This window comes from Salmo salar, chromosome ssa09, assembly GCF_905237065.1.
Source record: "Salmo salar chromosome ssa09, Ssal_v3.1, whole genome shotgun sequence".
In the NCBI taxonomy this organism is placed as follows: Eukaryota; Metazoa; Chordata; class Actinopteri; order Salmoniformes; family Salmonidae; genus Salmo; species Salmo salar.
This window is the reverse complement of record NC_059450.1, coordinates 65,104,966-65,132,936: the sequence shown is the minus strand read 5'-3', so window position 1 is coordinate 65,132,936 and position 27,971 is coordinate 65,104,966. Positions and strand designations below refer to the sequence as shown.

Here is a 27,971-nt window from a genome sequence, read left to right as displayed (position 1 = left end):
ACATTGAGGGAAAAAAGTATTTGATCCCCTGCTGATTTTCTTTGTTTGCCCACTGACAAAGAAATGAGCAGTCTATAATTTTAGTGGTAGGTTTATTTGAACAGTGAGAGACAGAATAACAACAAATCCAGAAAAACGCATGTCAAAAATGTTATAAAATGACTTGCATTTTAATGTGGGAAATAAGTATTTGACCCCTCTGCAAAACATGACTTAGTACTTGGTGGCAAAACCCTTGTTGGCAATCACAGAGGTCAGATGTTTCTTGTAGTTGGCCACCAGGTTTGCACACATCTCAGGAGGGATTTTGTCCCATTCCTCTTTGCAGATCTTCTCCAAGTCATTAAGGTTTCGAAGCTGACGTTTGGCAACTCGAACCTTCAGCTCCCTCCACAGATTTTCTATGGGATTAAGGTCTGGAGACTGGCTAGGCCACTCCAGGACCTTAATGTGCTTCTTCTTGAGCCACTCCTTTGTTGCCTTGGCCGTGTGTTTTGGGTCATTGTCATGCTGGAATACCCATCCACGACCCATTTTCAATGCCCTGGCTGAGGGAAGGAGGTTCTCACCCAAGATTTGATGGTACATGGCCCCGTCCATCGTCCCTTTGATGCGTTGAAGTTGTCCTGTCCCCTTAGCAGAAAAACACCCCCAAAGCATAATGTTTCCACCTCCATGTTTGACGGTGGGGATGGTGTTCTTGGGGTCATAGGCAGCATTCCTCCTCCTCCCAACACGGCGAGTTGAGTTGATGCCAAAGAGCTCCATTTTGGTCTCATCTGACCACAACACTTTCACCCAGTTGTCCTCTGAATCATTCAGATGTTCATTGGCAAACTTCAGACGGGCATGTATATGTGCTTTCTTGAGCAGGGGGAGCTGCAGGATTTCAGTCCTTCACGGCGTAGTGTGTTACCAATTGTTTTCTTGGTGACTATGGTCCCAGCTGCCTTGAGATCATTGACAAGATCCTCCCGTGTAGTTCTGGGCTGATTCCTCACCGTTCTCATGATCATTGCAACTCCACGAGGTGAGATCTTGCATGGAGCCCCAGGCCGAGGGAGATTGACAGTTCTTTTGTGTTTCTTCCACCTGGTGGCCAACTACAAGAAACGTCTGACCTCTGTGATTGCCAACAAGGGTTTTGCCACCAAGTAGGGGGGGTCAAATACTTATTTCCCTCATTAAAATGCAAATCAATTTATAACATTTTTGACATGTGTTTTTCTGTATTTTTTTTGTTGCTATTCTATCTCTCACTGTTCAAATAAACCTACCATTAAAATTATAGACTGATCATTTCTTTGTCAGTGGGCAAACATACAAAATCAGCAGGGGATCAAATACTTTTTAAATTAATTAAAAAAAGATGCTTTCTAACTGCCAAATACTATGTTCTGTGTCCAACTGACAGAACGAGAATACACAACATTCCTCCAAACCTATTTTGTAACTTTTTGTCAGCTGTTGTTTTTCTTGCAATGCTACGCTGTGGTTTGGTACACATTTACTTGCAGATTCTTGGGTTTCATATGGTATCCATAATATTAGGTATCTTTGTCATTGGAGAAACTATGGCTTTGATCTGGTTTAGAAGGAACCTAAAAAACGAATTGGTCATTTTGAACAATCAAGTGACTGACTGTTTAAACCTCTATCTTGATCCTCTAAAGAAATGCTTTGGTATTTGGAATTCCACTTTTGACAGAGCAGTGAAATGGAATCCCTGTGATCAATGCTGAAGTTTTTGGAAATGTGAGTTCTTAACAAGGCACAAACACAGATCAGTTAAAGTAGGTAACCAAATAGGGACCCATCAAAGGCCAAATATCTGAGCAGCCATCACTGAACTGTTGCTCACCTGTTGACCACTCACAGTTGACTCAAGGGTCCACTAAAAGTAGAGATTAAAAGGGAACCTTTGAGGCCCCTATTGAGGGTCATCAAGAAGGAGGGAGGAAAGGAAGGGAGGAAGGGCAAACCATCTCCCTCCCGCCACAAAATGACATGACCCCCACCCGATCCCCCCAGCCGAGAGCCGGACAGACTAAAGCCCCCCATTGTAGTCCCTTACACAGGATCACCAAGCCTGCCAGTGAAAAGGGGGAGGAGAGGAGAGGTGGGGAGGGGGGGGCTGCCAGCTCAAACACAATTGTGTGATAGGACTTGGCCCTATCTAATCAAGGGCAGGAGGTCACTTCCGAACAACTGGGCAATAAAAGATTATTTCCAGTCGCATAACAGAGGAGCCATTGGGGAGGGAGGGAGGGAGGGCAAGGAGAGAGAGAGAGAGAGAGGGGAAGCGGGGGAGGGGCACAGACTGTCTGTGAGGAGAGGAAGTGAATTGAAAAAAGTCAGCAGACGGGAACCATCTGGCTGGATGCATAGTCTAATCTTTTAAAAAATAGGGGGAAAAGAGAAGGGGGGAAAGCAACCCCCCACCAAACACAAACACACCTCCGAAAGGGGCCATTGCCTCCAAAGAATGATTTAAGCTCTTTTATTTTTTGAAGTTTTGGGAGGCATTTTTTTTCCTTGGTTGAGATATCAAGGAAAAAAGGAAAGGAGGAGGGGGGTTGTACATATCTCTGGGGGTGTTAAGAAAGGAGCATTATATGATCTTATCAATGTGGGCCCATCCGGCCAGAAGGAAGAGCAGTATACATAGCTAATATACTGTGGCTCATGAAGTAGACTGTACTGTAACTCTGTAGCCTACAAAATTTGAGAAAATAAGTGGAGATTTTGTTGGTGTATTTTTTCAGAACACTTAGCCATCCAACTGTTGCTTCAAAATTTCTAGATGTAATTCTCTTTTCTACACCTTCCCAGACCCAAATGAGCGTTTCTTGACAGAATTATCAAACCATCTTCACTTCTAGTTACGTTTGTTAGATTAACGCATCGGCCACTTGGATTTGACTGAATTTGGCATTAGTAGGACACACACTTATCGTTGGTTAGGAGGTATTAGCCATGACTTTGTGATCAGTCTGGGAGGAAGTGGCCTTCTGCATGCTGATGAATCAATCCCGGTGATGCAATAAAAGCAATTGATCTAGCGCAAAGCTCATCTCTCAAACGTGCCTGGCCATTAATTACAATAGGATCCCTCTGAATGATTGCCAAGGCTCGGTTATTGACCCTCTCACTCAACCCCCGCCTTCTCCTCCCTATACCCTACTGGCCTTTGTCCATAAAATGGCAGACAAAGACAGACAGGAAGAGGGGCTTGGGAATAATGTGTGGTATCAGATGGCAGTAACGCTGCATAGACACACAGCACTTGGGGACAATGTGTGAACAGTTTACACCCTGGCCCTGTGTGTGAAACCAAGGAGCAAATGCAAAGAGGCTTGGTTCCAATGGAACACCTCTGCCAAAGTAGTCCCAGCACCTGATAAAACATTGTTTATTACTGATATGTGAATTATAAAAACGTCACTAAAGTAAATAAGTGTTTTCCTTGTAACCAACCAGCCTCAGAATAGAAACCAGACACATCCGCCACAACACCTCAGCCACACTGACCATCAACACGGGGGCCCCTCAGGGGTGTGTGCTCAGTCCCCTTCTGTACTCCCTGTTCATCCACAACTGCATGGCTGCACACGACTCCAACACCTTCATCAAGTTTGTTGATGACACAGCAGTGTCGACGACGAGGCAGCGTATAGGGAGAAGGTCAGAGATCTGGCAGTGTGGTGTCAGGACAACAACATCTCCCTCAACATGAGCAAAACAAAGGAGCTGATCATGGACTACAGGAAACGGAACAGGCCCCCATCCACATTGATGGGGCTGTAGAGGAGCGGGTCGAGAGCTTCAAGTTCCTAGGTGTCCACATCACTAAGGAATTAACATAGTCCACACACACCCACACAGTTGTGAAGAAGGCACATCAGCGCCCCTTCCCCCTCAGGAGGCTGAACAGATTTGGCATGGGCACTCAGATCCTCAAAAACTTCTACAGCTGCAACATTGAGAGCATCTTGACTGGCTGCATCACCGCTTGGTACGGCTAATGCAAGGTACCTGACCGCAAGGCATTACAGAGGGTAATGAGTGTGGCCCAGTACATCACTGGGGCTGAACTCCCTGCCATTCAGGACCTCTACACAAACAATTGTCAAATACTCCAGCCACCCAAGCCATAGTCTGTTATCTCTGCTACCACACATCAAGCAGTACCAGTGCACCATGTCTGGAACCAACAGGACCCTGAACAGCTTCTACCCCCAAGCCATAAGACTGCTAAGAAAATACTTCTAAATAGCTAATCAAATGGCTACCCAGACTACCTGCATTTACCCTTTTTTGCACAATCTCTCTTGCACTGACTCTATGCACACACACTGGACTCTACCCACACACTCACACATACTTACACTGACATCCCAACACACACTACATACGCACACGTGCATACTGACGCCCCACACACTCACCACATATGCTGCTGCAACTGTCTATCCTGTTGCCTAGTCACTTTAACCCTACCTGTATGTACGTAGCTACCTCAATTACCTCGCACCCCTGCACATCGACTCGGTACTGGTACTCCCTGCATATAGCCTTGTTACTTTTACTTTTACTATTATTATTCAGTGTATTTACTCCTTGTGTCACTATTTTCTCTTAACTCTGCGTTGTTGGAAAATGACCCATAAGTAAGCATTTCACTGTTAGTCTACACCTGTTGTTTACAAAGCATGTGACAAATAAATGTTGATTTGATTGTAGCAGGCGTTATGCGTTATCTTTAACTTTTACTCCATTCAGATGAATGAAGATTCATCTGATTTCATCAGATTTCCAATGCTACGGGAAAAATATTTCAAAAACATTGAACCAGAAACTTGTCTACATTCACCACCATATGGTTCCCTCCATCTCTCAGAAACAGTTTCACCCAACAAAGTCCATGAATGCTAATTTCCATTTAGATGTTATTAAGAAAATGATGGAAAGGCACTGAGGTTAGGCACACTGAAAGCTGAGCTTTGCCTTTGGTGACGAATGCTCCGGGAAGTGTTTATAGAAAAGCTTCAGCGTCAGCAGCAGTGCCCTAGCTAAGGACAGCCCCGGCCGGCAGCAGAGCTTGTGGGTTCCACCGTGGTGACTCACAGGGTAGTCATGCATGTTTGCACTCTCAAGGCCCCAATGCTGTCAGAGGGCCCCGCAAGAAGGTCCGCCAAGCTTTACACACTCAAAAATAGCACCCCGTGGGCGTGTGTGGTGCTGCTAAACTTACTCTGCATCAAGTGCGAGGGAGCCAGTTCGCTTTGTGGCAACTTGTGCCATGGAATGACGTAACTGACTCAGATTGACTTTCACCCCAGTGTGGGACTTGACACGAGAATGATGAATAATATGGAAGCTTGTTGGGGCAATGATGACAAATAATCTCTTAGAGTGGGATCCTTGAAATAGAAAAAAAATATTAAGACCCTTAAATTATTTTGGTATTTATATTTTAGTCACTCTTATCCAGAGCAATTTACTGGAGCAATTAGGGTTAAGTACATTGCTCAAGGGCACATCGACAGATTTTTCACCTTGTCAGGTTGAGGATTAGAACCAGCGACCTTTCGGTTACTGGCCCAAAACACTTAACCGCTAGGCATTTCATCTGATTGAAAAAAAGGAAGGTTTTTAAGGGTCTCTTGTTAAAATCTGAGAACTGGAAATGCGGAGCGAAGAGGTTTCCTTATTTGGATCAGACTGGAAAATATAAAGTAAACATTAGCTTCATGTTGGCCGCCTCCTGAATTCAGTTTTAGCTCTGTCCTCGGTGTCAGGGATCTAAAGTGAAACCTGGAAAAAAATAACATTTGCAAATGTCCAGGAGCCATGAGAAAATTGTAACAGAAATTGACAAATCACTAACTCACTCTTAATTCAGTGTAACAAAAAGGAACATTCCAGCCCCAAAATGTGAAAAAGCACATTAAATAAAAGGAGACATCTGGAAGGGTTGTTCTGTTCATGCAAACTGTTGAACCATAGTGACAGTGAATCCTACAAGTTGGGCCCAGCAGAGCCTAGTCAGCTAAATCATAAAATGCCACTTGGTTTTCGACAAAAATACCCCCTTCTCAATGTTTACCACACAACCTAGTTATATAACACATATTACCTCCCTGAATAACTGTCCTTGTTTTACTCGAGGTCAAGAGTTTCCTGCTCCAGCTAAACTGAAACATAGTATTTCAGACTAACTGCCCACTCAAAGTTAAACCCTATTATTTCACTGCATTTCCTGTTGCTGGTCTGCCATTTCAGGCCCACCAACTTTAGAAGTGATGAGCTTATCCCCTGGGGGTCAGAAAACTTCCAGAGTGATAAATTCAATGACAAAAAGAGGCAGCCAAATGGGGTCTGTATCTGCCCCATCTTTGCCTTTAGTGCAGGAACACGCCATAAAAGCTCAGCATTGATAGCTGGTTTATTATCTTTGAACAGGTGGCCTTGGGTAGTCATAATGGTGGCTCTCATTTCTCAGACACACACTGTGGCCTCAATATGGAGACCATTTAGGAGTTGGGAACATCCTGATCGAGCAACTTTTTAAACAAAGGAATGAAGCTATTACTTAGTTTGGTGGTGACCTCTTGGCTGGAATGAAGTTTCTTAAAGGAAAATACCACTCAAACTCTTTTGGTATTTGTTTCATTAGTCCACTATTGATACAGTGCCAAAATGTTTTGCGTGTCAACAATCAAGTTGATATAGAACATTAAAATACAGAAAGTATGATGCGTTTTGCACTTTCTATATTTTGAAAGTTCTATACCCTGAAAACTTGATTGCTGACATAAGTATGACTCACTAAGTATTTTAATTTTTTTTTAACCAGAATTCCAAATGAGTAAATATCAACTTGCTGTTGACCAAAGTATTCCAAGTTTTGCAAAGAAAAGCACCACTTGCTTGAAATAACTCATCAACCAAAGTTTGTTCTCAGTTTCATAATTGTATTCTATGGTGTATGCAAGAACCAGACTTGGACCCATTCACTGCTTATGAAACATCTCAATACCCTGAAAGCATTCAAACCAGCGCGAATCACTCCCAAGGGTCAATGTAATGAGGATAATCAAGACAACATTTTTTTCTTCATTATTAATATATTTTCTGCATTAAAGTTAACATAGTTTTTTCTTTTGTGCCACCCTTTAATTTTTCAGTAAGTATTGATATTTTGTTATATTCAGACATGAGTACATTTAAGACTGTCTTTTGCAATAAATATCATAAAATAGAGCTTCACATAATAAATATTTTTACAACAAAAAAAATGTTTTAACAGACATTTTCTTTTAAAAAATAGCCAGAATTTCCTCTTATGGATTTGAGCATACAGTTTACAAAATGAAAACAAAAAAAAGGGAAGAATGCCACAGAATGTGTGTGAATGATGAGTGGGGGGAGGGAGACAAACATATCCAACAGAATACTATGAGATAGATGTGCTTTCCATAATGCAACTCGAGCACAGAAACCCAGCTAACCATGGTCTTAGTGTGGTAGCAACTGGGAATTCAAACAATCCTCGTTTGCTATGAACACGTGGTAACAGCTACATATTGCCTGGCTAGATAGTCCTTCACAGATTTGGTAAGAGGCTGCTCTCACTTGAAGCTTAAAGCACCAGGGAAACTGCCTAGCTAACAGAAAATTCTTAATGAGTAGCTGAAGAGAGACAGAAACAGTTCAGACAAACACTGGTCTGTAAAAACATGGTCCTGTCAGAAAAAAAGGAAGGAAATATAAAAAATAATTGAGTGGTTTTCATATTCCGTGCTTTACTCCTAGCAGGATTCCCCGTTGGAGAAAAGGAGGCGGATGGGAGGTGCTTCAAATGTTTGATTAACATCAATAGTGAATATTATTATCATCGTCAGAACCGCACGGGGATCGACTGCCCCTCTTCCTACACACACGGGATCAGGAAGGCTTTTCCAGGGCCTGTGGGGACCAGCTCTCCATTTTGCAATAGACAGTGTTGGAGTTCTTGCAGCGGCAGCCGGGCCTGTTGACTTGGTCGTAGCAGCCCTGGCACGCCTTCAGGCACCCCTTGACGGGCGGGTAGCACAGCAAACAGGGGAACAGTACCGACAGTAATCCCATGCAGAGGAAGCGTGAGCAGCAGTGGGAGCGAGACAGCGAGCAGGGGTGGTCGGCGCACGAGTCTCCCTCGTCGTCGTTGGAACAGTGGTAGAAGATGCCCTTGACCAGGCACATGCATGTGCCATGCTCCAGGGCGCTCTCCGCCGAGCACAAGCACTGGCCGTTGCAGGCCAGGCACGAGGGCAGGGTCCTTGGGGTTGTGCAGTCCCCGCACTTGCACTTGCCGCAGCGCTCGCAGATGAACTGGTGGCCAGACGCCACGTCCCCTTTCCCTGAGGGCTTGAGCGGTGCCTCCAGTGGTGGCGGAGGGTGAGAGCCATGCTGGGGGGCTAGCAGCGCCTTGGGCTGAGCCCGAACAGGCTGAGTCCTCTCGGCTCTGTGGTGGTGCTGGTGGAGGGCCACCATCCCCGGTCTAGAGGGAGGCGAGCGGGCCAGGAGTCCCTGCTCAGAGGATGCACTGCTGTTGCTCCCGGAGCTGGCCGCGCTGCCCGTACTGGTGGAGCGATTAAGGCCCGGGGCCCTGGTGCTACACTGCTGCCCACCGGCTACTACCACCACCGCACCGTGGTGGCCATGCCCTACCGGCCGGTGCTCATAGTTGTTGTTCACATTGACGAGGATCACCTCGTGAGTCCTCTCCTGCTGCTTGTCGGGCCTGGGTGCCATGCGGGGCGCAGGGGGCCTCCGGACCACCGACGGCCCCTCTGTGTACTCGTTGCTGGAGCGAATGGCCTTGATTTGGTCCAGGGAGAGGATGGCGGCATGATGGAGCTCCCGCTCGTAATCCGACCTCTGCCGGCCCTCCAGGGAAGGCTGCTGGATCACCACTAATGAACCGCCAGGGCCATGTTGACTTTGGAGCGCCATCTGGGGTGATCACCACTTCCGACATTCACCGTGGACTTGGCATGCATCAGAAAACCTGCAAGGGGGCGGCAAGTGAGACACAGAGAAGGGCCATCAGTAAAGATAACGATGCCGTTTTGTAAATGTGAACTAGGGTGAAGGTTTTGAATATTGTTCCCATGGCATTTTAGATTCAACTCATGATGGGAAAGGCTAAAGAGCTGACAAAGTACAACCATCAACAGATCCCTGGATGGTCTCCATACAATTCAAATAGTTTTCAGCAATGATCATCTGTTATAATACAGGATAAGAGCAGTCTATTGAGGCGATTATTATTGTATGTTATTTTGTGGTTTAGGCTGTTTAGTGCTTTTAAAAATATATATAATTTTTTACACTTCAGCAGGACTACCTTCAACAATGTTAAGAACATGTTCACTTAGCCCAACTATTTTATTTTATCAACATCCCCTTTACAATGACACATTTTAATGCTCTGGGCGAAGCAAGCCGTGGAAAAGTATACTATTAACTCGTTTTGAAGCGTCCTCAATAAGCACACATCCAAACAAATACTTCCCGGTCTAATTTACATATGTATGACTAGTTAACATTATAAAGCGCCACGGCGACGGAACGAGGCCACGATCCAAGAGGACAAAATTAGCTGCCTCACTTATTATTCTATTACTAAACGGAAGACGGTTTGAAGGAAATGTAAAGACAATAGGGTAAAAAAAAAACTTAAAAAAAACTGGGGTCACGACAAAATGCCACAATATCAGTGTCGACTTTATGTCCATGTAATTTCAAGCAAATGTTTAAGTTATTGTGCCCCAAGAACTTCAAAAGCACATTTTACAATCGAATTAAACCTAATACCGTTACTCGTAGGCCTATTGGATATGAACATCTTCTGGAATTAGCCGAGGTATCAGGCCTAGCTATGAACGCGTATCCGTCGAAACAGGAGTGCAAATGGAACTGATCAGTAAACACATACTGGCAAGGTGTAATCAGCATGACGCAGGCAAGTTTAAAAACCGATACAATTTACAGAAAGGAATTCTCTACATGAAGACAGCTTGCTTATAAATCAGGGCTCTAATTTATTGACACTGCTTCATGAAAATCCACAGTAGCTCGCGCGGAGCACAATAACTAGGTTTAGCCATTATTTGGATAGGTAGCATAATTATTATTATTATTTTTAAAAAAGGGACATAAATACGCCGTTTTTAGCCATATCATACCACAAACATGTCTATGCCATCGAGTTTAGTTGACCGAGCAACCGCCCATGTGATAGAGATGAATCGAAATAAGGGGGGGAAACCTTATGAATGAAAACAACTAGGCTGTCGTGGGGGAGGGGTGCTTGCGCGTGAGATCCTCTACTCTGACAACCCTACTATGACCGTTTTTGATTCCTTTCGAAAGTCGAATGACCTGTGTTAAATAGACACACGCGTGTGAAGAATGTTAAGCCAACTCTACAGATTCAAGCACCGGATGAGTGTTCCCAAGGACACCTATCGACACAAACCTATTCCATTCCATGCAACTACAGTGGCAACAATGTTCCCAAAGCCGGAGTTCTGAACACTGCGCATAGCCTACTTGCATCAGAAGGTTTGACGTATCCAGTTTACATTTAAGCAACAAAGAACCCCTGACCAACCCCGACATTTCAAATGTGTTTCACGCATTGAGGGGGAGATACGCACCCATCTGCAACCATCCATAACGTCGATTCCATCAACCAATATACCAAAACTCCATCCAAGTCAATTGTCCAAGCGTATTTTAATTAGCTCTTAACATTCGTAACGATTGCGTTAAATCCAAATACGATGTTGTAGCTTATCTTCTTTCGTTATTCCTTCTTAAAATCTGGTGCATTACACACTGTGTTCCAGAAATTGTAAATCCACGCTTCTTGATGCACCCAATAAAGGTTGCGCACTTGAAGCCGATCTACTTAGACAACCCAGTTTAGTCCATAAGCCGAGTAACAATTGCAGGAAGAATCTTCTTTAGGATTCTTTAAAAAAAACACATTTTAATTAATTTACAATATGAAAACAAATAATTATATATCCAATGGCTTCCGTCTCCGAATTCTAATGAGTAAAGTGTAGTAAAATAAGGTTTTTGTTATGCTGAATGCTCAAAAGCAAGCGCTAATCGAGGACGTGCTCTCTTCAACACTGCATGCCTGTCTAACTCTGAATGAATGAGAACGTAGAGCTCAGTGTTTGCTCGACAAGCCAACTCCCATTGGCCATTCACTCCACTGAAAAAGGATACATCGCATCCGCTCTTAATTCATTGGGCAGATGTGGAAGGCCGGGCGATAGAGATGTGTGCAGCAGTTAAGGTGGATCTTGTTTGAAATAGCAGAGAAAGCGAATTTTGTTCTTGTGCTTACAAACTATGGAACAGTGGCAGCAGAAGTATCCATTTTTATAACGTTGTTTTATTTAATTCCACGGTGTCTCACCATTCCAATTACGCATAGCATAGTTAGAAATCAAACTCAAGACAGAAAATCATTTTAGAATGTATTTAAACAATTTTTTTTATCCTTTATTTAACTAGGCAAGTCAGTTAAGAACAAATTATTATTTACAATGACGACCTACTGGAATACTGTTGGCCTAAGACCTAAATCTAAAATACCATAATAAAATTGGATATATAGAAAAGGAAATGACAACCCCTTCATTACTCCGTTGCGTTATAACTCCAGTGAAACAGTGGGCCTAAACATAACTTCGGAGCCACCTTAAGAAAAAGGCACCCCGCAAGCGAAGGGAAAGATTCCCCCACCCGCCGCATCCCCCCCTCTGTTCTTGACTGTCTGGTTTGATTGGTGTCGCGGATGCGCTACATCCGGATCCATGAGAAAAGGAAGTTCAATACAAAGTCAATTTATCCTCTTCAAATGGAAAAATCAATAGATGAATGACCTCAATACCATCTCGGGTCAGAAAATTCCACAATGCTTCTACATTAACGGACTGATAAATGCATCTGTAGGCCTATGTCTCGGATGTTTGGGCTGGATAGGCTATATAAAAAAGCTTGAGGATGCTTGATGATAAAGCAACTCCTGCTGGATCCGCAAACGACAGATGGGAACCTCTTCATAGTGGTCGGAAGTGCGGAGAGCGGTTGGGAATTTTAGGATTACAGTAATTAACAGATTTTCCATGGATGCAATGATTAATATACCATCCGTGCTTCCTTTTCTCCCCCTGGGTATATCCAATACGCAAATACAAACCAAATGTAAAGCACATTATTAAAGTTGTATGCAAACGTTTACTTCAAACTTTCCACCCAATGCAATAATCAAAGGGGCAGATCGAAATGTAATGGGGGAGGGCTGGGGAGGTTTGTGTGTTAATAGAAAATTAACGAATTACCCTCCTGTCTGTTGTCTATATCTGTATAGCAGAAGCAGTAGCCACCTGGCATACAGTTGAAGTCGGAAGTTTACATACACCTTAGCCAAATACATTTAAACTCAGTTTTTCACAATTCCTGACATTTAATCCAAGTAAAACATCCCTGTTTTAGGTCAGTTAGGATCACCACTTCATTTTAATAATGTGAAATGTCAGAATAATAGTAGAGAGAATTATTTATTTTAGCTTTTATTTCTTTCATCACATTCCCAGTGGGTCAGAAGTTTACATACACTCAATTAGTATTTGGTAGCATTGCCTTTAAATTGTTTAACTTGGGTCAAACATTTTGAGTAGACTTCCACAAACTTCCCACAATAAGTGGGTGAATTTTGGCCCATTCCTCCTGACAGAGCTGGTGTAACTGAGTCAGGTTTGTAGGCCTCCTTGCTCACACATGCTTTTTCAGTTCTGCCCAAAACTATTCTATGGGATTGAGGTCAGGGCTTTGTGGTGGCCACTCCAATACCTTGACTTCGTTGTCCTTAAGCCATTTTGCCACAACTTTGGAAGTATGCTTGGGGTCATTTTCCATTTGGAAGACCCATTTGCGACCAAGCTTTAACTTCCTGACTGATGTCTTGAGATGTTGCGTCAATATTTCCACATAATTTTGATCCCTCATGATGCCATCTATTTTGTGAAATGCACCAGCCCCTCCTGCAGCAAAGCACCCCCACAACATGATGCTGCCACCCCCGTGCTTCACGGTTGGAATGGTGTTCTTCAGCTTGCAAGCATCCCCCTTTTTCCTCCAAACATAACGATGGTCATTATGGCCAAACAGTTCTATTTTTGTTTCATCAGACCAGAGGACATTTCTCCAAAAAGTACGATCTTTGTCCCCATGTGCAGTTGCAAACTGTAGTCTGGCTTTTCTATGGTGGTTTTGGAGCTGTGGCTTCTTCCTTGCTTTCAGGTTATGTCGATATAGGACTCGTTTTACTGTGGATATAGATACTTTTGTACCTGTTTCCTCCAGCATCTTCACAAGGTCCTTTGCTGTTGTTCTGGGATTGATTTGCACTTTTCGCACCAAAGTACGTTCATCTCTAGGAGACAGAACACATCTCCTTCCTGAGCGGTATGACAGCTGTGTGGTCCCATGGTGTTTATACTTGCGTACTATTGTTTGTACAGATGAACGTGGTACCTTCAGGCGTTTGGAAATTGCTCCCAAGGATGAACCAGACTTGAGGTCGACAATTTTTGTTCCGAGGTCTTGGCTGATTTATTTTGTATTTCCCATGATATCAAGCAAAGAGGCACTGAGTTTGAAGGTAGGCCTTGAAATACATCCACAGGTACACCTCCAATTGACTCAAATGATGTCAATTAGCCTATCAGAAGCTTCTAAAGCCATGACATCATTTTCTGGAATTTTACAAGCTGTTTAAAGGCACAGTCAACTTAGTGTATGTAAACTTCTGACCGACTGGAATTGTGATACAGTGAATTATAAGTGAAATAATCTGTAAACAATTCTTGGGAAAATGAGTTGTGTCAAGCACAAAGTAGATGTCCTAACCAACTTGCCAAAACTATAGTTTATTAACAAGAAATTTATGGAGTGGTTGAAAAATGAGTTTTAATGACTCCAACCTAAGTGTACGTAAACTTCCGACTTCAACTGTAAATAATGCATGCAATGCCGTGATACATTTAGTGCTCAAATCTCTGACAGCTGAACTATGAGGTGGACAATTATTAAAGTAGCCTAACCCCCCCCCCCCAAAAAAAATAAAAAAATAAAATAAACATGTTGGCTATAAAGTTCTTTATATGCTACACATCAAAACACAAGGAATAGTGTTTTTGGAATTTGTTATAGGCTGTTTTTAAGGACATGTCCATTACATTTCTCAATGATTAAAATCCTCCCTGTCATGTTGTCCGGCTCCAAATTTTCGTAAAGGAAACTCTGAAATGGCATATTGTTTTTATGAAGATTTTAGAATACTCACATGAAAATCTGTCACCAATTGTACAGGAATCTAGCTATAGGCACCATAAAGACTCTGGCAAGTGTGCTAGTCCAGTGTTACTTTGATCATGCCTGCACATCATGGTTCACCAGCAGCCCCAAACATCAAAAGAATAAGCTACCAGCCAAACAAGCTTGTACGAATTGTACTTAAACTCCCCCTTCATACTCATCTGGAGTTTGATAATTTTTAAGTCTCTATCTCTGTAATGTGTCTGTATCTATGTAGTTGTATATGTATGTAAATAAATAAATAAGGACCACAATGGAAATACGTCCCCGCCTTTATTGTGCAATCCCTGTCACTTTTAAAAATATTTGTGTATACATGTATTTTTTTACTGACAAATAAAATCCATCAACCAATCCAAACTGTGCAGCGGCCAATTGATGAATGGAAAGAGACATCTGTTACAAAACACCAAAAAGTTCAATGACATTCGGAGATTGTCAAGCCAAGCCTTCAATACTGGGTAAGTCTACAAGGTAGGGACGGATGTATTTTCTGTTTGTTGAGATGGAGAGTCTATTTATTGTGGTGATGAAAACGCAAACCATGATATTGAAGTGCCCGTAGTCGGTATACTTTGTTTATTGGTTGTGTTGCATTGGCACAGAAACCTGTTGGTGAAAAATATATTATTTTATATAATTATAAATATGAATGTTGAAAATCTGATTTCCCCCTAGCTGATCATTGTCTGCAGCCAGCTCTGATCGTGAAGTAATGAAACAGGCAGCAGGGAGAGTGAGCTCATCTGTGGTGGTCGGCGAACCCTCAACCTTCTGGCCCGTAGCCTTGCGTGGCATCAACTGTGAAACAAAAGCATGCTGAAGTGGCAAAGTCCATATCCACGTTTATAAACACAGGATTGCTACATTTGTTATTTGCGGTCGTTAACAATATTGAGTTAATTCTATGAGCTGTGAGGGTGTCCCCTTCTACTGTAATATAAATTGGAGGGTCATGTGAAAATATTTGTAACTTTGTGGAGGGGGGGAAGGGGCATGTTTTTTTTATGACACCTTGATTTAGACCAGCCCCCCCAGTAAATTCCAATCTTTCCCTAAGTGTTGAGTTTTATAGTTTCATAACTTTTGCTTTGAAAATTGCCCAAGGAAGAGCCTTTGAAAAATGTATAAATGTTGGTTATTTTTCTGCAATCTTTTTGTGTGTGTAACCATGCCTAATATATTCAATTTGTCTTATGAGGATAACATAATAAAAAGCATTAACAAGCATATAGAGAAACAATTAATTTATTACATTGTAGCCTAATATTGCATTTCAGGGAGCACAGGTTTGTAAATAACTATTTTGTAGACAATTCTGGTTATTTTTGGTGACCAAGAATAAATGAGCACATTACAAAGTAGCATAATGGTTTAATCACATGGGCTATTCTCGCCTATTGTTTACCCCTAATCCAGTGTTTCCCAAACTCGGTCCCGGGGACCCCAAGGGCGCACATATTGGTTTTTGCCCTAGCACTACACAGCTGAATCAAATAATCAAAGCTTGATGATGAGTTGAATCAGCTGTGTAGTGCTATGGAACAAGAACTAAATGTGCAACCCTTGGGGTCCCCAGCACCGAGTTTGGGAAATGCTGCAGCCTATTCAGTGATGTAATGTCCATTTGGAAACCCTTGCGATTTCAGTGGATAACTGCATTTACAGTAACCATATGCAGTCGGTCCTGTAGGCCTACTGCTTATTCTAGCAAAGACTCCTCTCGCAGGTTTGGAATTTTTCCACGCCGATGTCAGAAGAAGCGCAGGCCGCGTTGCTGTTGATAGTTGATATACGACTGGATGAGAGCGTCTGGAACTCTAGGCTTCACGGTGTTCAGGGCGCTTTCAAAGTGTCTCCCCATGATGAGCTGTGCTTTGATGTCCTCTTGCAGGGCCAGCAGGGCAGCCTCTCTGCATACTGCCGTTATCTGCGACAGGAAACAGATACAGGGCTGTCAGACGGCCAGATCACGACTACTTAAAATCATGCTAGCATCCACAGCCACTAGGCCAGTGTTTCCCACCGCCAGTCCTCGAGTAACCCCAACAGCACACATTTTTGTTGTAGCCGGGACAAACATACTACATTCAACTCATTTAGGGCTGAATCAGGTGTGCTTGTCCAGGGCTACAATAAAAATGAGTACTGTTGGGGATACTTGAGGACTGGAGTTGGGAAACACCGCCCTAGGCTGTGGTGAGCAGGTCAATAATGAATCTCTACAAAACGAGGTTGACCAAATCATGACCATTGGAATAAAATTTGAATTTAGGTTGTGATCTAATAGTTGAATTTACACATTTGTAACAGTTTGTATTAAGCCATGTGTAATATTACACAATAGCTACAAACTTTTTATGCTTAGCCTACGGTTATTACAGGGTTACACACACACACACACACACACACACACACACACACACACACACACACACACCTAGAAAAAAAGTAACTGATATGCAGAACACACACATAACATAATTTTGTATGAATTCAGATTGCACATTTTATTGCAATAAATAACATTTGACTTATGAGGGCAATTCATTATGTTTAGTCTTATCACCGTTAATTATGAAACAGGTGTGGGAGGTGGGGGGGTCTGCTGACACCGCCACCTCCCTCCACGCCAGGGCAAACCATAAAGGGCTCAATGTGTTTGGAAAACAAGACCTATATACGGAAATCTCACTGGAGGCGAGTTAGTGCTGGGCTGGAAGAAAAGCCTGTGTGCACATTGGCCCTACAGGACCGGATATACCCGTCCCAATTCCTCCACAAACCATCTGGATCCATATTGATAAAGCCCCTCAGTGTATGCGGGATGATCTAGGGTCAGTTCTGCCTTTTAGATCATAATTAATATGATTATAAGGACATGGGGGGTAAATCCGGATGGCCCAGAACAGCAGAACTGAAACGTTGAGGGCATAATTACACCTGCAAGGGCTGCGAATGTATTCAATCTATTTCAAGCGGAGGAAACTGAACAATTTGGAAGGTGACCTCACAAATTCCCTTGGCATATTTTCCCCATTCCAAGAAGGGGACAGCACAAAATGGGTACCCTACAATTAAGGATTCAAAGAACTTAAAGAGGCGAAAAAAAATCTTCCTAAAAGGAATAACCCCCTTATTGCAATGGGAAGGGCGAAGAGAAAATAAAATTTGTGGTTCCCCTTGAGCTCATCCATGGGACAGAGGCTGGCAACAAGATGGCAGACTGTTGACATTGACAGACATTGCCGGGTAGAAGTCGGTGAAAGGTACAGATCTCAGTTCCTAATCTTAACCATTATGGAGAAAACCACAAAACTGATCTTAGATCAGAAAAACAACAATGGAGGAGGGTTGCAGCAGCCGACGAGAATATTTATTTATTTATATTGTAGCTAAAGTGAATTCGTAGCAAAATAGCTCCATAAAGACATGCTTCAGAACTTTGGTGACTGCTACTCATTTTTTAAACCTCCCGCTTTGGACTGAATGTATCAATGTGTAGTTCATACATGCATAATCTATGCGTATAATTACTGTCTTACCTCAATTAGCCAAGAAATCCCCCCAAACATTTTGGGAAGATGTGCTGCACCATTTTCCCTCATGTGGGCCAGCCCCCTAGCAATTTGAGTTCTAGCCATTGAACTTCAGCGCCTCACCATTTGAGTGAGAGAGAGAGAGCGCAATGATGTGGTGCATATATCTGCATAATTTTGAAGTGGTAGACAATATTCGGGGACCACTTTTGGCTCGTGAGCGCAACTTTCAGAACTACCGGCTAAAAAGTATACAAAAGTACCGGAGAATCTCTTTAGCCACTTTTCCTGTGTGTATATTGGGCCAGGTCGCTGGTTCGAATCTCAGAACCGACTAAGTGAAAAATATGTTGATGTGCCCTTGAACAAAGCACTGGATAAGAGTGTCCGCTAAATGACTAAAATATAATGTAAAAAATGTGTGTGTCTGTGTAAGAGTGAGTACTGTAAGAGTACTTCTACTTTGACAGATTAGTTGTGGTACCAGCATCCACCAGGGTCACATATTCGCTCAGGTATGATAATAACCCATCAGTATCCACTTCTCCGACGACTCACTAAAGATCTGTGTGCGCACTGTTTGCCTGTTTTTGCTAGTTCAACTAAAGAGAAGCCAAGTCCTATGTCGCATATAGAGGTACATTTAAATATCTCCTGAGAAGTTTAACATAATTAACCAAAATGTTAAGAGTAGCTAGTACTTCCAAGTATTATACACAGGTGACATGACATCTGGCACCGACAGCGTTGCGTTCTTAGGAAACTATGCAGTATTTTGTTTTTTAATGTATTATTTCTTACACTGGTACCCCGAGAAATCTTAAGTCTTATTACATACAGCCGGGAGGAACTATTGGATATAAGAGCAACGTCAACTTACCAACATTACGACCAGGAATACAACTTTCCCGAAGTGGATCATCTGTTTGGTCCACCACCCAGGACAATGGATCGGATCGCAGCAGGCGACCCAAAACAACGGCGGCACAGAAGGGGCAGACAGAGCGGTATTCTGGTCAGGCTCCGTAGACGGGCACATCGCCCACAACTACCGAGTATACTACTAGCCAATGTCCAGTCTCTTGACAACAAGGTAGACGAAATCCGAGCAAGGGTTGCCTTCCAGAGAGACATCAGAGATTGTAACATTCTCTATTTCCCGGAAACATGGCTCACTCGGGATATGTTATCAGAATCGGTACAGCCACCTGGTTTCTTCACGCATCGCGCCGACAGAAACAAACATCTCTCTGGTAAGAAGAAGGGGGGGATGTATGCCTTATGATTAACGAGTCATGGTGTGATCATAACAACATACAGGAACTCAAGTCCTTTTATTCATCTGACCTAGAAATCCTTACAATCAAATGCCGACCTCATTATCTACAAAGAGAATTCTCTTCGATTATAATCACAGTCGTGAACGTCCCCCCCAAGCAGACACCTCGACGGCCCTGAAAGAAGTTCATTGGACTCTATGTAAACTGGAAACCACATATCCTGAGGCTGTATTTACTGTAGCTGGGGATTTTAACAAGGCTAATCTGAAAACAAGGCTCCCTAAATTTTATCAGCATATCGAATGCACGACCCGGGCTGGAAAAATTCTGAATCATTGTTACTCTAACTTCCGCGACGCATACAAAGCCCTCCCTCGCCCTCCTTTCGGTAAATCTGACCACGACTCCATTTTGTTGCTCCCAGCCTATAAACAGAAACTAAAACAGGAAACGCCCGTGCTCAGGTCTGTTCAACGCTGGTCCGACCAATCTGACTCCAAGCTTCAAGATTGCTTCGATCACGTGGACTGGGATATGTTCCGGATAGCCTCAGACAACAACATTGATGTATACTCTGATTCGGTGAGCGAGTTTATTAGCAAGTGCATCGGTGATGTTGTACCCACGGCGACAATTAAAACCTTCCCCAACCAGAAACTGTGGATTGATGGCAGCATTCGCGCAAAACTGAAAGCGTAAACCACTGCTTTTAATCAGGGCAAGGCGACCGGAAACATGACCGAACACAAACAGTGTAGCTATTCCCTCTGCAAGGCAATCAAACAAGCTAAGCGTCAGTATAGAGACAAAGTAGAATCACAATTCAACGGCTCAGACACGAGAGGTATGTGGCAAGGTCTACAGTCAATCACGGACTACAAAAAGAAAACCAGTCCTGTCGCAGACACCGATGTCTTGCTCCCAGACAAACTAAACAACTTCTTTGCTCGCTTTGAGGACAATACAGTGCCACCGACATGGCCCGCTACCAAAACCTGCAGACTCTCCTTCACCGCAGCCAATGTGAGTAAAACATTTAAACGTGTTAAACCTCGCAAAGGCTGCCGGCCCAGACGGCATCCCTAGCCGTATCTTTAAAGCATGCGCAGACCAGCTGGCTGGGTTGTTTACGGACATATTCAATCAATCCCTATCCCAGTCAGCTGTTCCCATATGCTTCAAGAGGGCCACCATTGTTCCTGTTCCCAAGAAAGCTACGGTAACTGAGCTAAACGACCATTGCACCGTAGCACTCACTTCCGTCATCATTAAGTGGTTCGAGAGACTCGTCAAGGATCATATCACAAACACCCTACCTGACACCCTAGACCCACTCCAATTTGCTTACCGCCCCAATATGTCCACAGACGACGAAATCGCAATCACACTGCCCTAACCCATCTGGACAAGAGGAATACCTATGTAAGAATGCTGATCATCGACTAAAGCTCAGCATTTAACACCATAGTACCCTCCAAACTCGTCATTAAGCTCAAGACCCTAGGTCTTGACCCGCCCTGTGCAACTGGGTCCTGGACTTTCTGACGGGCCGCCCCCAGGTGGTGAGGGTAGGAAACAACATCTCCACCACGCTGATCCTCAACACTGGGGCCCCACAAGGGTGCGTTCTCAGCCCTCTCCTGTACTTCCTGTTCACCCATGACTGTGTGGCCATGCACACCTCCAACTCAATCATCAAGTTTGCAGACGACACTACAGTGGTAGGCTTGATTACGAACAACGACAAGACGGCCTACAGGGAGGAGGTGAGGGCCCTCGGAGTGTGGTGTCAGGAAAATAACCTCACACTCAACATCAACAAAGCAAAGGAGATGATCGTGGACTTCAGGAAACAGCAGAGGGAGCACCCCCCTATCCACATCGACGGGACAGTAGTGGAGAAGGTGGAAAGTTAAGTCCCTCTGCGTACACATCATGGACAAACTGAAATGGGCCACCCACACAGACAGCGTGGTAAAGAAGGCGCAACAGCGCCTCTTCAACCTCAGGAGGCTGAAGAAATGTGGCTTGTCACCAAAAACACTCACAAACTTTTACAGATGCACAATCGAGAGCATCCTGTCGGGCTGTATCACCGCCTGGTACGGCAACTGCTCTGCCCACAACCTCTGGCTCTCCGGAGGGTAGTGAGGTCTGCACAACGCATCACCGGGGGCAAACTACCTGCCCTCCAGGACACCTACACCACCCGATGTCACAGGAAGGCCAAAAAGATAATCAAGGACAACATCCACCCAAGCCACTGCCTGTTCACCCTGCTATCATCCAGAAGGCGAGGTCAGTACAGGTGCATCAAAGCTGGGACCGAGAGACTGAAAAACAGCTTCTATCTCAAGGCCATCAGACTGTTAAACAGCCATCCCTAACAATGAGTGGCTGCTGCCAACATACTGACTCAAATCTCTAGCCACTTTAATAATTAAAAATTGGATGTAATAAATGTATCACTAGTCACTTTAATCAATGCCACTTTATATGTTTACATACCCTACATTTCTCATCTCATATGTATATACTGTACTCTATACCATCTGCTGCATCTTGCCTATGCCGTTCGGCCATCGCTCATCCATATATTTATATGGATAAGGTAGTTGTTGTGAAATTGTTAGATATTACTGCATGGTCGGAACTAGAAGCACAAGCATTAACATTACATTTACATTTTAGTAATTTAGCAGACGCTCTTATCCAGAGCGACTTACAGTAGTGAATGCATACATTTTTGTTTTTGTACTGGGAATCGAACCCACAACCCTGGCGTTGCAAACACCATGCTCTACCAACTGAGCCATAGGGAAGATGTCTGCTAACCATCTGCTAACCATGTGTATGTGACCAATAAAATTTGGTTTGATTTGACATATTTGATGGGGATAGGATGGTTTGGAATCTTAAGACAGGAAGGGGAGTTTTCGAGATGAGTATGTACAAGGAAGTATGTCGGTTGTGTAAGACAGGGCTAGCTCACTTGGCTAAGGCAGGTGCTAGGCAGATGTCAGGAAGTGAGCGATTTCTTTGTTCAGGGCCAGCCGAACAACATGATTCAGACACTGTAAACAGCGTCTAGGACTAAATGTCTTTGAGGGTTTCCCATCATTCAAATAATTTTGCTTGTTGTCAATGGTGATATGAAGGTTTGCAACACAGGCCTCAATTAAGGAGGGAGAACGTTGAAATAGAGAGAGGGGGAAGAGGGGGGTGCGAGCGACTTCAACAACATGATTGAAGGAAGTGTCTATGCAACACGTACAAACACATGTACCCAAAAACACAAACTCAATTGTCTTCAATTTCTTTTTCCACTTTGTTCCCGACATAGGGGACATGTTAAGGGCCTCGTCTCAATCCCATTACTCAACAACATAATCATTTGGCTATTTACGCCGGTCGCCCCCCCAGTTCGACAAACCAACAGAGCTGCTAACAAGTATATACTGTAGCAATAGCAGTACACACTGACGTATTCATCTTTCTCATTTAAGAGGGGTCTCTATACGCTGCTGAACGCAGCAGGTTCTCTTTTTTGCATGTGTGTTTACCATGCGCAATTTGAAAAGCCACAAAGGCAAACAGGCTGAGCAAAAAGCAGTTTGTTTGTAAACGTGAAGAAATTCCAGGCCCCGAGCCAACACAACCCCTTAAAGCTGGGCCCCCCGCCTTCATAGAGGGCCAAAAAAACTGCAAACGCACAGCAATGAAATGAAGGGGGAGCCCAGGCTAAATTATGGATCGGGGGGGGGTTATTGCAATGCAGACTTTATTTTTCATTCTCTTCATAAATTATGTCAGCAATCACTTAAATATATGGAGGGACTAAACTGATGCATTGCAGCAGCCATTCGCTGGAGATGTGGCGAGTACTTTGGATATCTGGCTGGCTGGCGGTGCAGTAACAGCCATCAAAGACCACCTAGGACCAGGTCTATTTAGTAGCATTTTCCAAAAACAACAACTGTAAAGAGTACTCGATACAGAGTAAGCCAATGAGTTAGTTTTAAATGTAGCTTATATACTGTATCTGTCCAATCACAAGTTCTTCTATTAGATCACAACCTAAATATACACTTTCTGTAACGATGACGTTAATAACCCTTTGTTAATATCACTTTCATGAACTCTGTGTTCCAGACACACAGATATTTATTTCTGATGAAAGATTATTTTTTTGGAGTAGTCGTGGCCTCACAACACACACCTTATATGCCACAACAAACACCTTATGAGTGTAACGCATTATTGCACATACAACTCTTGGCAACCATGTTTGAATACCAGCCACAATGTACTTCTACTTAGGGAGGCTCTGGAACTCTCCACGTCAGTCAAAGTGGTGAAATAAGATGTCATTAGAGTGGCCTAGACCCAGCGATCAAGACAGGACACTGGAAAAGGGAAAAGACACACAATTGCCTGATTGAACTCCGACCACATCCTTGTTTCCACTCGTTCAACTGCTGTTTTTCGCTGCTCCCAAAACCCCTCTTGCGAACGATGCCTGTCGTGCGCGAAAATAAGGAAAATGCGATCCGAAGAAGTGATTACGCAGACGATTTACAATCTGCCATCATATTTCCCGACCGTAAGAGGCGAAAGGGGGGAAAAAAGCCCTCTGGTAGACCATAATGATACGTTGCTGCAGGTTGGTAGTCACATTTAGTTCGGTTCTTTGTTGGTCATTTAATTGGAAGGGGCAGGAAAAACAATTTGGATCTCCAGCTTAAATGGCATAGGCCTAAGCGTGGTCTTTTTAGCCCAGTGCAGGGAGGGCGGCCGGCCCTCAGTGCTGTTGTGAGGAGCTGTTTAACACCATGACATCAGCTTTGGCACGCGCACGGGCATTTTTCCTTCAGGCTTGAGGCTTTTCTCATTTCCCTTGCTTGGAGTCAGACCGCCACAACACGAGCCCCAGATACTTCAGTAGCCTCTGGACATGCTCCTGCAACCGCTTCCCTCCTCCACTGGCTGTTGGCTGTGTGTGTGTGTTATGCCCATCCGATTCCCTGCCTTGTAATGGAAGTAACACCTGCCTAACACTCAATGCACACTTACAGACACACCCTTATGTACACACACACTACAGAGTGTATTCCCTGGGATTCTGTCGGTGTTCCTTTACATAGAAAATGTAGCCTCACGGATTCTCATATTTGTCATGTGTCAGTTGTATGAAAAAAAACTCTCTCCATTTCTTTTCATAACATTCAACAACATTTTTAGTTTCCATTCCAGTTTCAGTAAAACAAGTGTGCACAGAAATGTTTCAGGATTGGATGAAGAAGCTAACCGGCAGCGCATACCAACGGGCTCAGGTCAAATCCACCTAGTATGCCGTCGCTTCCTACTTCAACAAAGCCGCTCAGTCCCAGTATCAAAAAGCCTTAATTAGGGGCTGGTTTGGTGGCTACCTGCTCCTGCAGCAGATCAACGAGGCCAGGCGGCGTGGTAACTATTGAGCCGTCCCTGTGTCCTTAGCAGCCTGCATCCAGCCCCCCCCTACAAACGGCTACATGAGCAGCCCTGGGGCTAAACCCCCTGTCACTCTGCATTACGCCAACACTTGCCCGAGCTCTCTTGCGATCGAACACACACACACACACACACACACACACACACACACACACACACACACACACACACACACACACACACACACACACACACACACACACACACGCAGTGATGGTATTGGCTCATGAAGAAGTTCTTTGGCCAACGCCAAAAATATTGACTCTCCCTTTTAAGAAAAATAGTCCCCACTGCATCCGACATTCGGAGAGGAAATGAAATAATATAGAAATCAAACAGCGTCACGCTCCGACCAGAAATAAAATGTTTCATTTTCCAAAAAGGCAAAGAGGAAGTGTCTGCAGTGACAGCAGGCTGCCAAGAGAAATAAGGCCTGACCACAACCCATGTGAAACCTACAGTATTTAAGATTACAAGGCAGGGGGGGTACTGGTTAAGTTGAGGATAGGGAGCGGTGGGGAGTGTTGGTGCTGGGGGGGTTATGGAGTTACGTGGGGGGGGGGGGGAGACGTGAATGGAAACATGCCGCACGACCATAAAGGAGAAGGAGTATGGCTTTTTGGCATGCAGTGATTGAGTCAAGGGATTCAGATTCCATAGAAAGCATGGCTGAAAAATGGGACGGGTGCTCGTTTCAAGACCACACAGCGTTAGTTTCTCTCTATCGCCCCCCCAGAATAACTTTCAAAGCAGGGGTGACTTGGCTGTTATGAAGTCCATCCCTAGCGCATTACTACCACCATAACAACAATCGCTCTAATCCTGAACCTATATAACAGCTGTCATAGCTAACCCATGATGCGGACCAATCAGTTGAGATTATGAAACTCTTTCCCTCCTCACCTCCACACTGTTTAGGAAAGGCCCGTGTGGAATAACACCTGTGTCGAGGCTCTGGGACGAGGTGGCCGTGGGGTGTAAGGGGGAAAACAGGGCCTCACTTTTAAGGGCATATTTGTCCTTGCCGGTTATTCAGGCGAATGAAAGCGGCACATTCTCCCCAGCGCTGGGAAGGAAGAGATGGCATATTTACTAAACATGCCCACACTGGAGCAACCTGGAGACCGCTCTCTATGGCTCTGTGTGTGTGTATTCTTGTGCACTACTCTGCCCCTGAGTGTGTGTGTGTTTGCGTGTGTGCTCAAGTTTACACAGTCCTGATCACATGGTAAGCAAAATTCACGACGTCCATGCCCATCCTCTATTCTAAAATTGCTTTAAATTGTATGGGTAACACGGTAGCCTCACAAGCAGCCTAATCCCGCAAGATTACATTAAACGCTGCATGGATATCAGTCTGATAGGGCTGAGAAGGCATGATTCTTAGCCCCGCCTTGTCCCACCACAGCTGCTTCCTCTGATGAACTATGGCGGCGACGAACGCCAAGCTCCGTTGTTGACAGGCAGTAAACAGTAGGACAACAACACATGTAAAGTCATACTTACGAGGTGATAGCTAAATATAAAGCTTTACATGACAGTTAAAAAGTTGCAAAAATAGACTCTGCTCCCTATCATACATGCTCCATTCTATGCCATAGCATATAAATTACAAGAAGGTTCAATAAAGTGTAGGCAAATCAGAGGTTACGGTAGCAAGACGATCACTGTATTGAATACGATGCAGTAGGCTAATCTCTATCATCGCTACAGTTTGGCAAAAACATTACATTTACGTCATTTAGCAGACGCTCTTATCCAGAGCGACTTACAATACATTAGTAGGCTACGTTATTTCTGTTAGTCTCACGTTGACATACAGCATATTATGCATGTATGTACAGTACCAGTGAAACGTTTGGATACACCTACTCATTCAAGGGTTTTTCTTAATTTTTTAAACTATTTTCTACATTATAGAATAATAGTGAAGACATCAAAACTATGAAATACCAAATATGGAATCCCTTTTAACAAGGCACACCTGTTAATGGAAATGCATTCCAGGTGACTACCTCATGAAGCTGGTTGAGAAAATGCCAAGAGTGTGCAAAGCTGTCATCAAGGCAAATAGTGGCTACTTTGAAGACTCTCAAATATAAAATGAGTAGGTGTGTCCAAACGTTTTACAAATTAATATATATATATATATAAATCATAAAATATATATATATTTATTTTTTTGGCTGCCTTTTTTTGGGCTCATTATCCTGGTGTTCGATATGCTATTGTCTGGAAAGATGACAAGTGCTTGTTTTACTTCCTCAAAATGCCCTAGGTAACTTCTCTTTAACCTAGAAAATGTCGCGCTGTGGCTTCTGTTTTCTGATTTGTCAAAGGTGATCCAATTGCTTTCGAATTTCTTATGCGCAACGCCCATTGGCCAAAATGGCTTCAATGCTATCAATTCCAGACTGATAGCACAGAGTTAATTACGAGGCTAAACATGGGTAACATCTACTACCAATGTGTGGCACCAACCTCTGGATGATCCACTGGAGTCATGGAAACCTTAATGTTGAGAGATGTTTGATATTGTGTCTAGGAGTAAGGGGAATGGGGCTATTCGGCCCTTGAAAAAGACATTTGATCCCAATTGTTCTGGCCAGTACAGCTGAATAAGAGTATGGCTAAAAGGCATAGACATAAGAGTACAATTACATTTTCAATGGGAACATGTTGGCACACAGAGACGCAAACATTTTCAAAGCAATGGCTAAGTGGAACACCCTCCATTTTGGAACACCCTCCAAAAGTAAGAGTAAGACTCAACAGAACCACCAATATTCTCACAATCCCAATAGAGTAATTCCTCATGAAACCAGGACAAGGAAAATACCATGATTTAAGGGAATTTCACAAAATGCAATGGCCCTTTGGAGGAAGGACTGTTGACATACACTGAGTGTATAAAACATTAAGGACACCTGCTCTTTCCATGACATAGACTGACCAGGTGAATCCAGGTGAAAGCTATGATCCCTTATTGATGTCACTTGTTAAATCCACTTCAATCAGTGTAGATGAAGGGGAGGAGACAGGTTAAAGAAGGATTTTTAAGGCAAAGGAGCGGCCAATCCACAGTCGTTTGTGAGGTGTTAAACGAGAGACTGGCCTTCCTGTTGGGCTGCTCAGTGCTGCGTTTAACTACAGACCCCTGACCTCTCGGCCCGTGTGGGCCCCTGAAACAGGCATACCTCCTCCTGACAGT

The 27,971-nt window shown here is 43.7% G+C and overlaps 2 protein-coding genes across 4 annotated transcripts in view; both read right to left on the bottom strand.

The window, feature by feature from the left end:
• Positions 1 to 7,154: 7,154 nt before the first annotated feature.
• Positions 7,155 to 11,262, bottom strand: LOC106611626 (protein sprouty homolog 1). The gene is made up of 2 exons (XM_014212027.2): positions 10,710 to 11,262; positions 7,155 to 9,055 (listed from the first exon to the last, which is right to left on the bottom strand). Exon 2 carries the CDS (start codon positions 8,998 to 9,000, stop codon positions 7,951 to 7,953), a length of 1,050 nt encoding a protein of 349 aa, XP_014067502.1. The 5' UTR covers positions 9,001 to 9,055; positions 10,710 to 11,262; the 3' UTR covers positions 7,155 to 7,950.
• Positions 11,263 to 15,683: 4,421 nt separating this feature from the next.
• afg2a (AFG2 AAA ATPase homolog A) overlaps positions 15,684 to 27,971 on the bottom strand; it is a 130,262-nt gene continuing 117,974 nt past the window's right edge. For 2 of the 3 annotated variants that reach the window (XM_014212022.2, XM_014212023.1), the window contains exon 17: positions 15,684 to 16,381. In XM_014212022.2, coding sequence (XP_014067497.1) covers positions 16,205 to 16,381 — 177 coding nt within the window. In that variant the 3' untranslated portion in view covers positions 15,684 to 16,204. The remainder of the gene's footprint in view (positions 16,382 to 27,971) is intronic. The other variant, XM_014212024.2, reaches the window with a different exon arrangement.

What these genes read in the sequence shown, in the direction of transcription:
- LOC106611626 (XM_014212027.2), bottom strand. Translation starts at nt 9,000, where the DNA reads ATGGCGCTCCAAAGTCAACATGGCCCTGGCGGTTCATTAGTGGTGATC.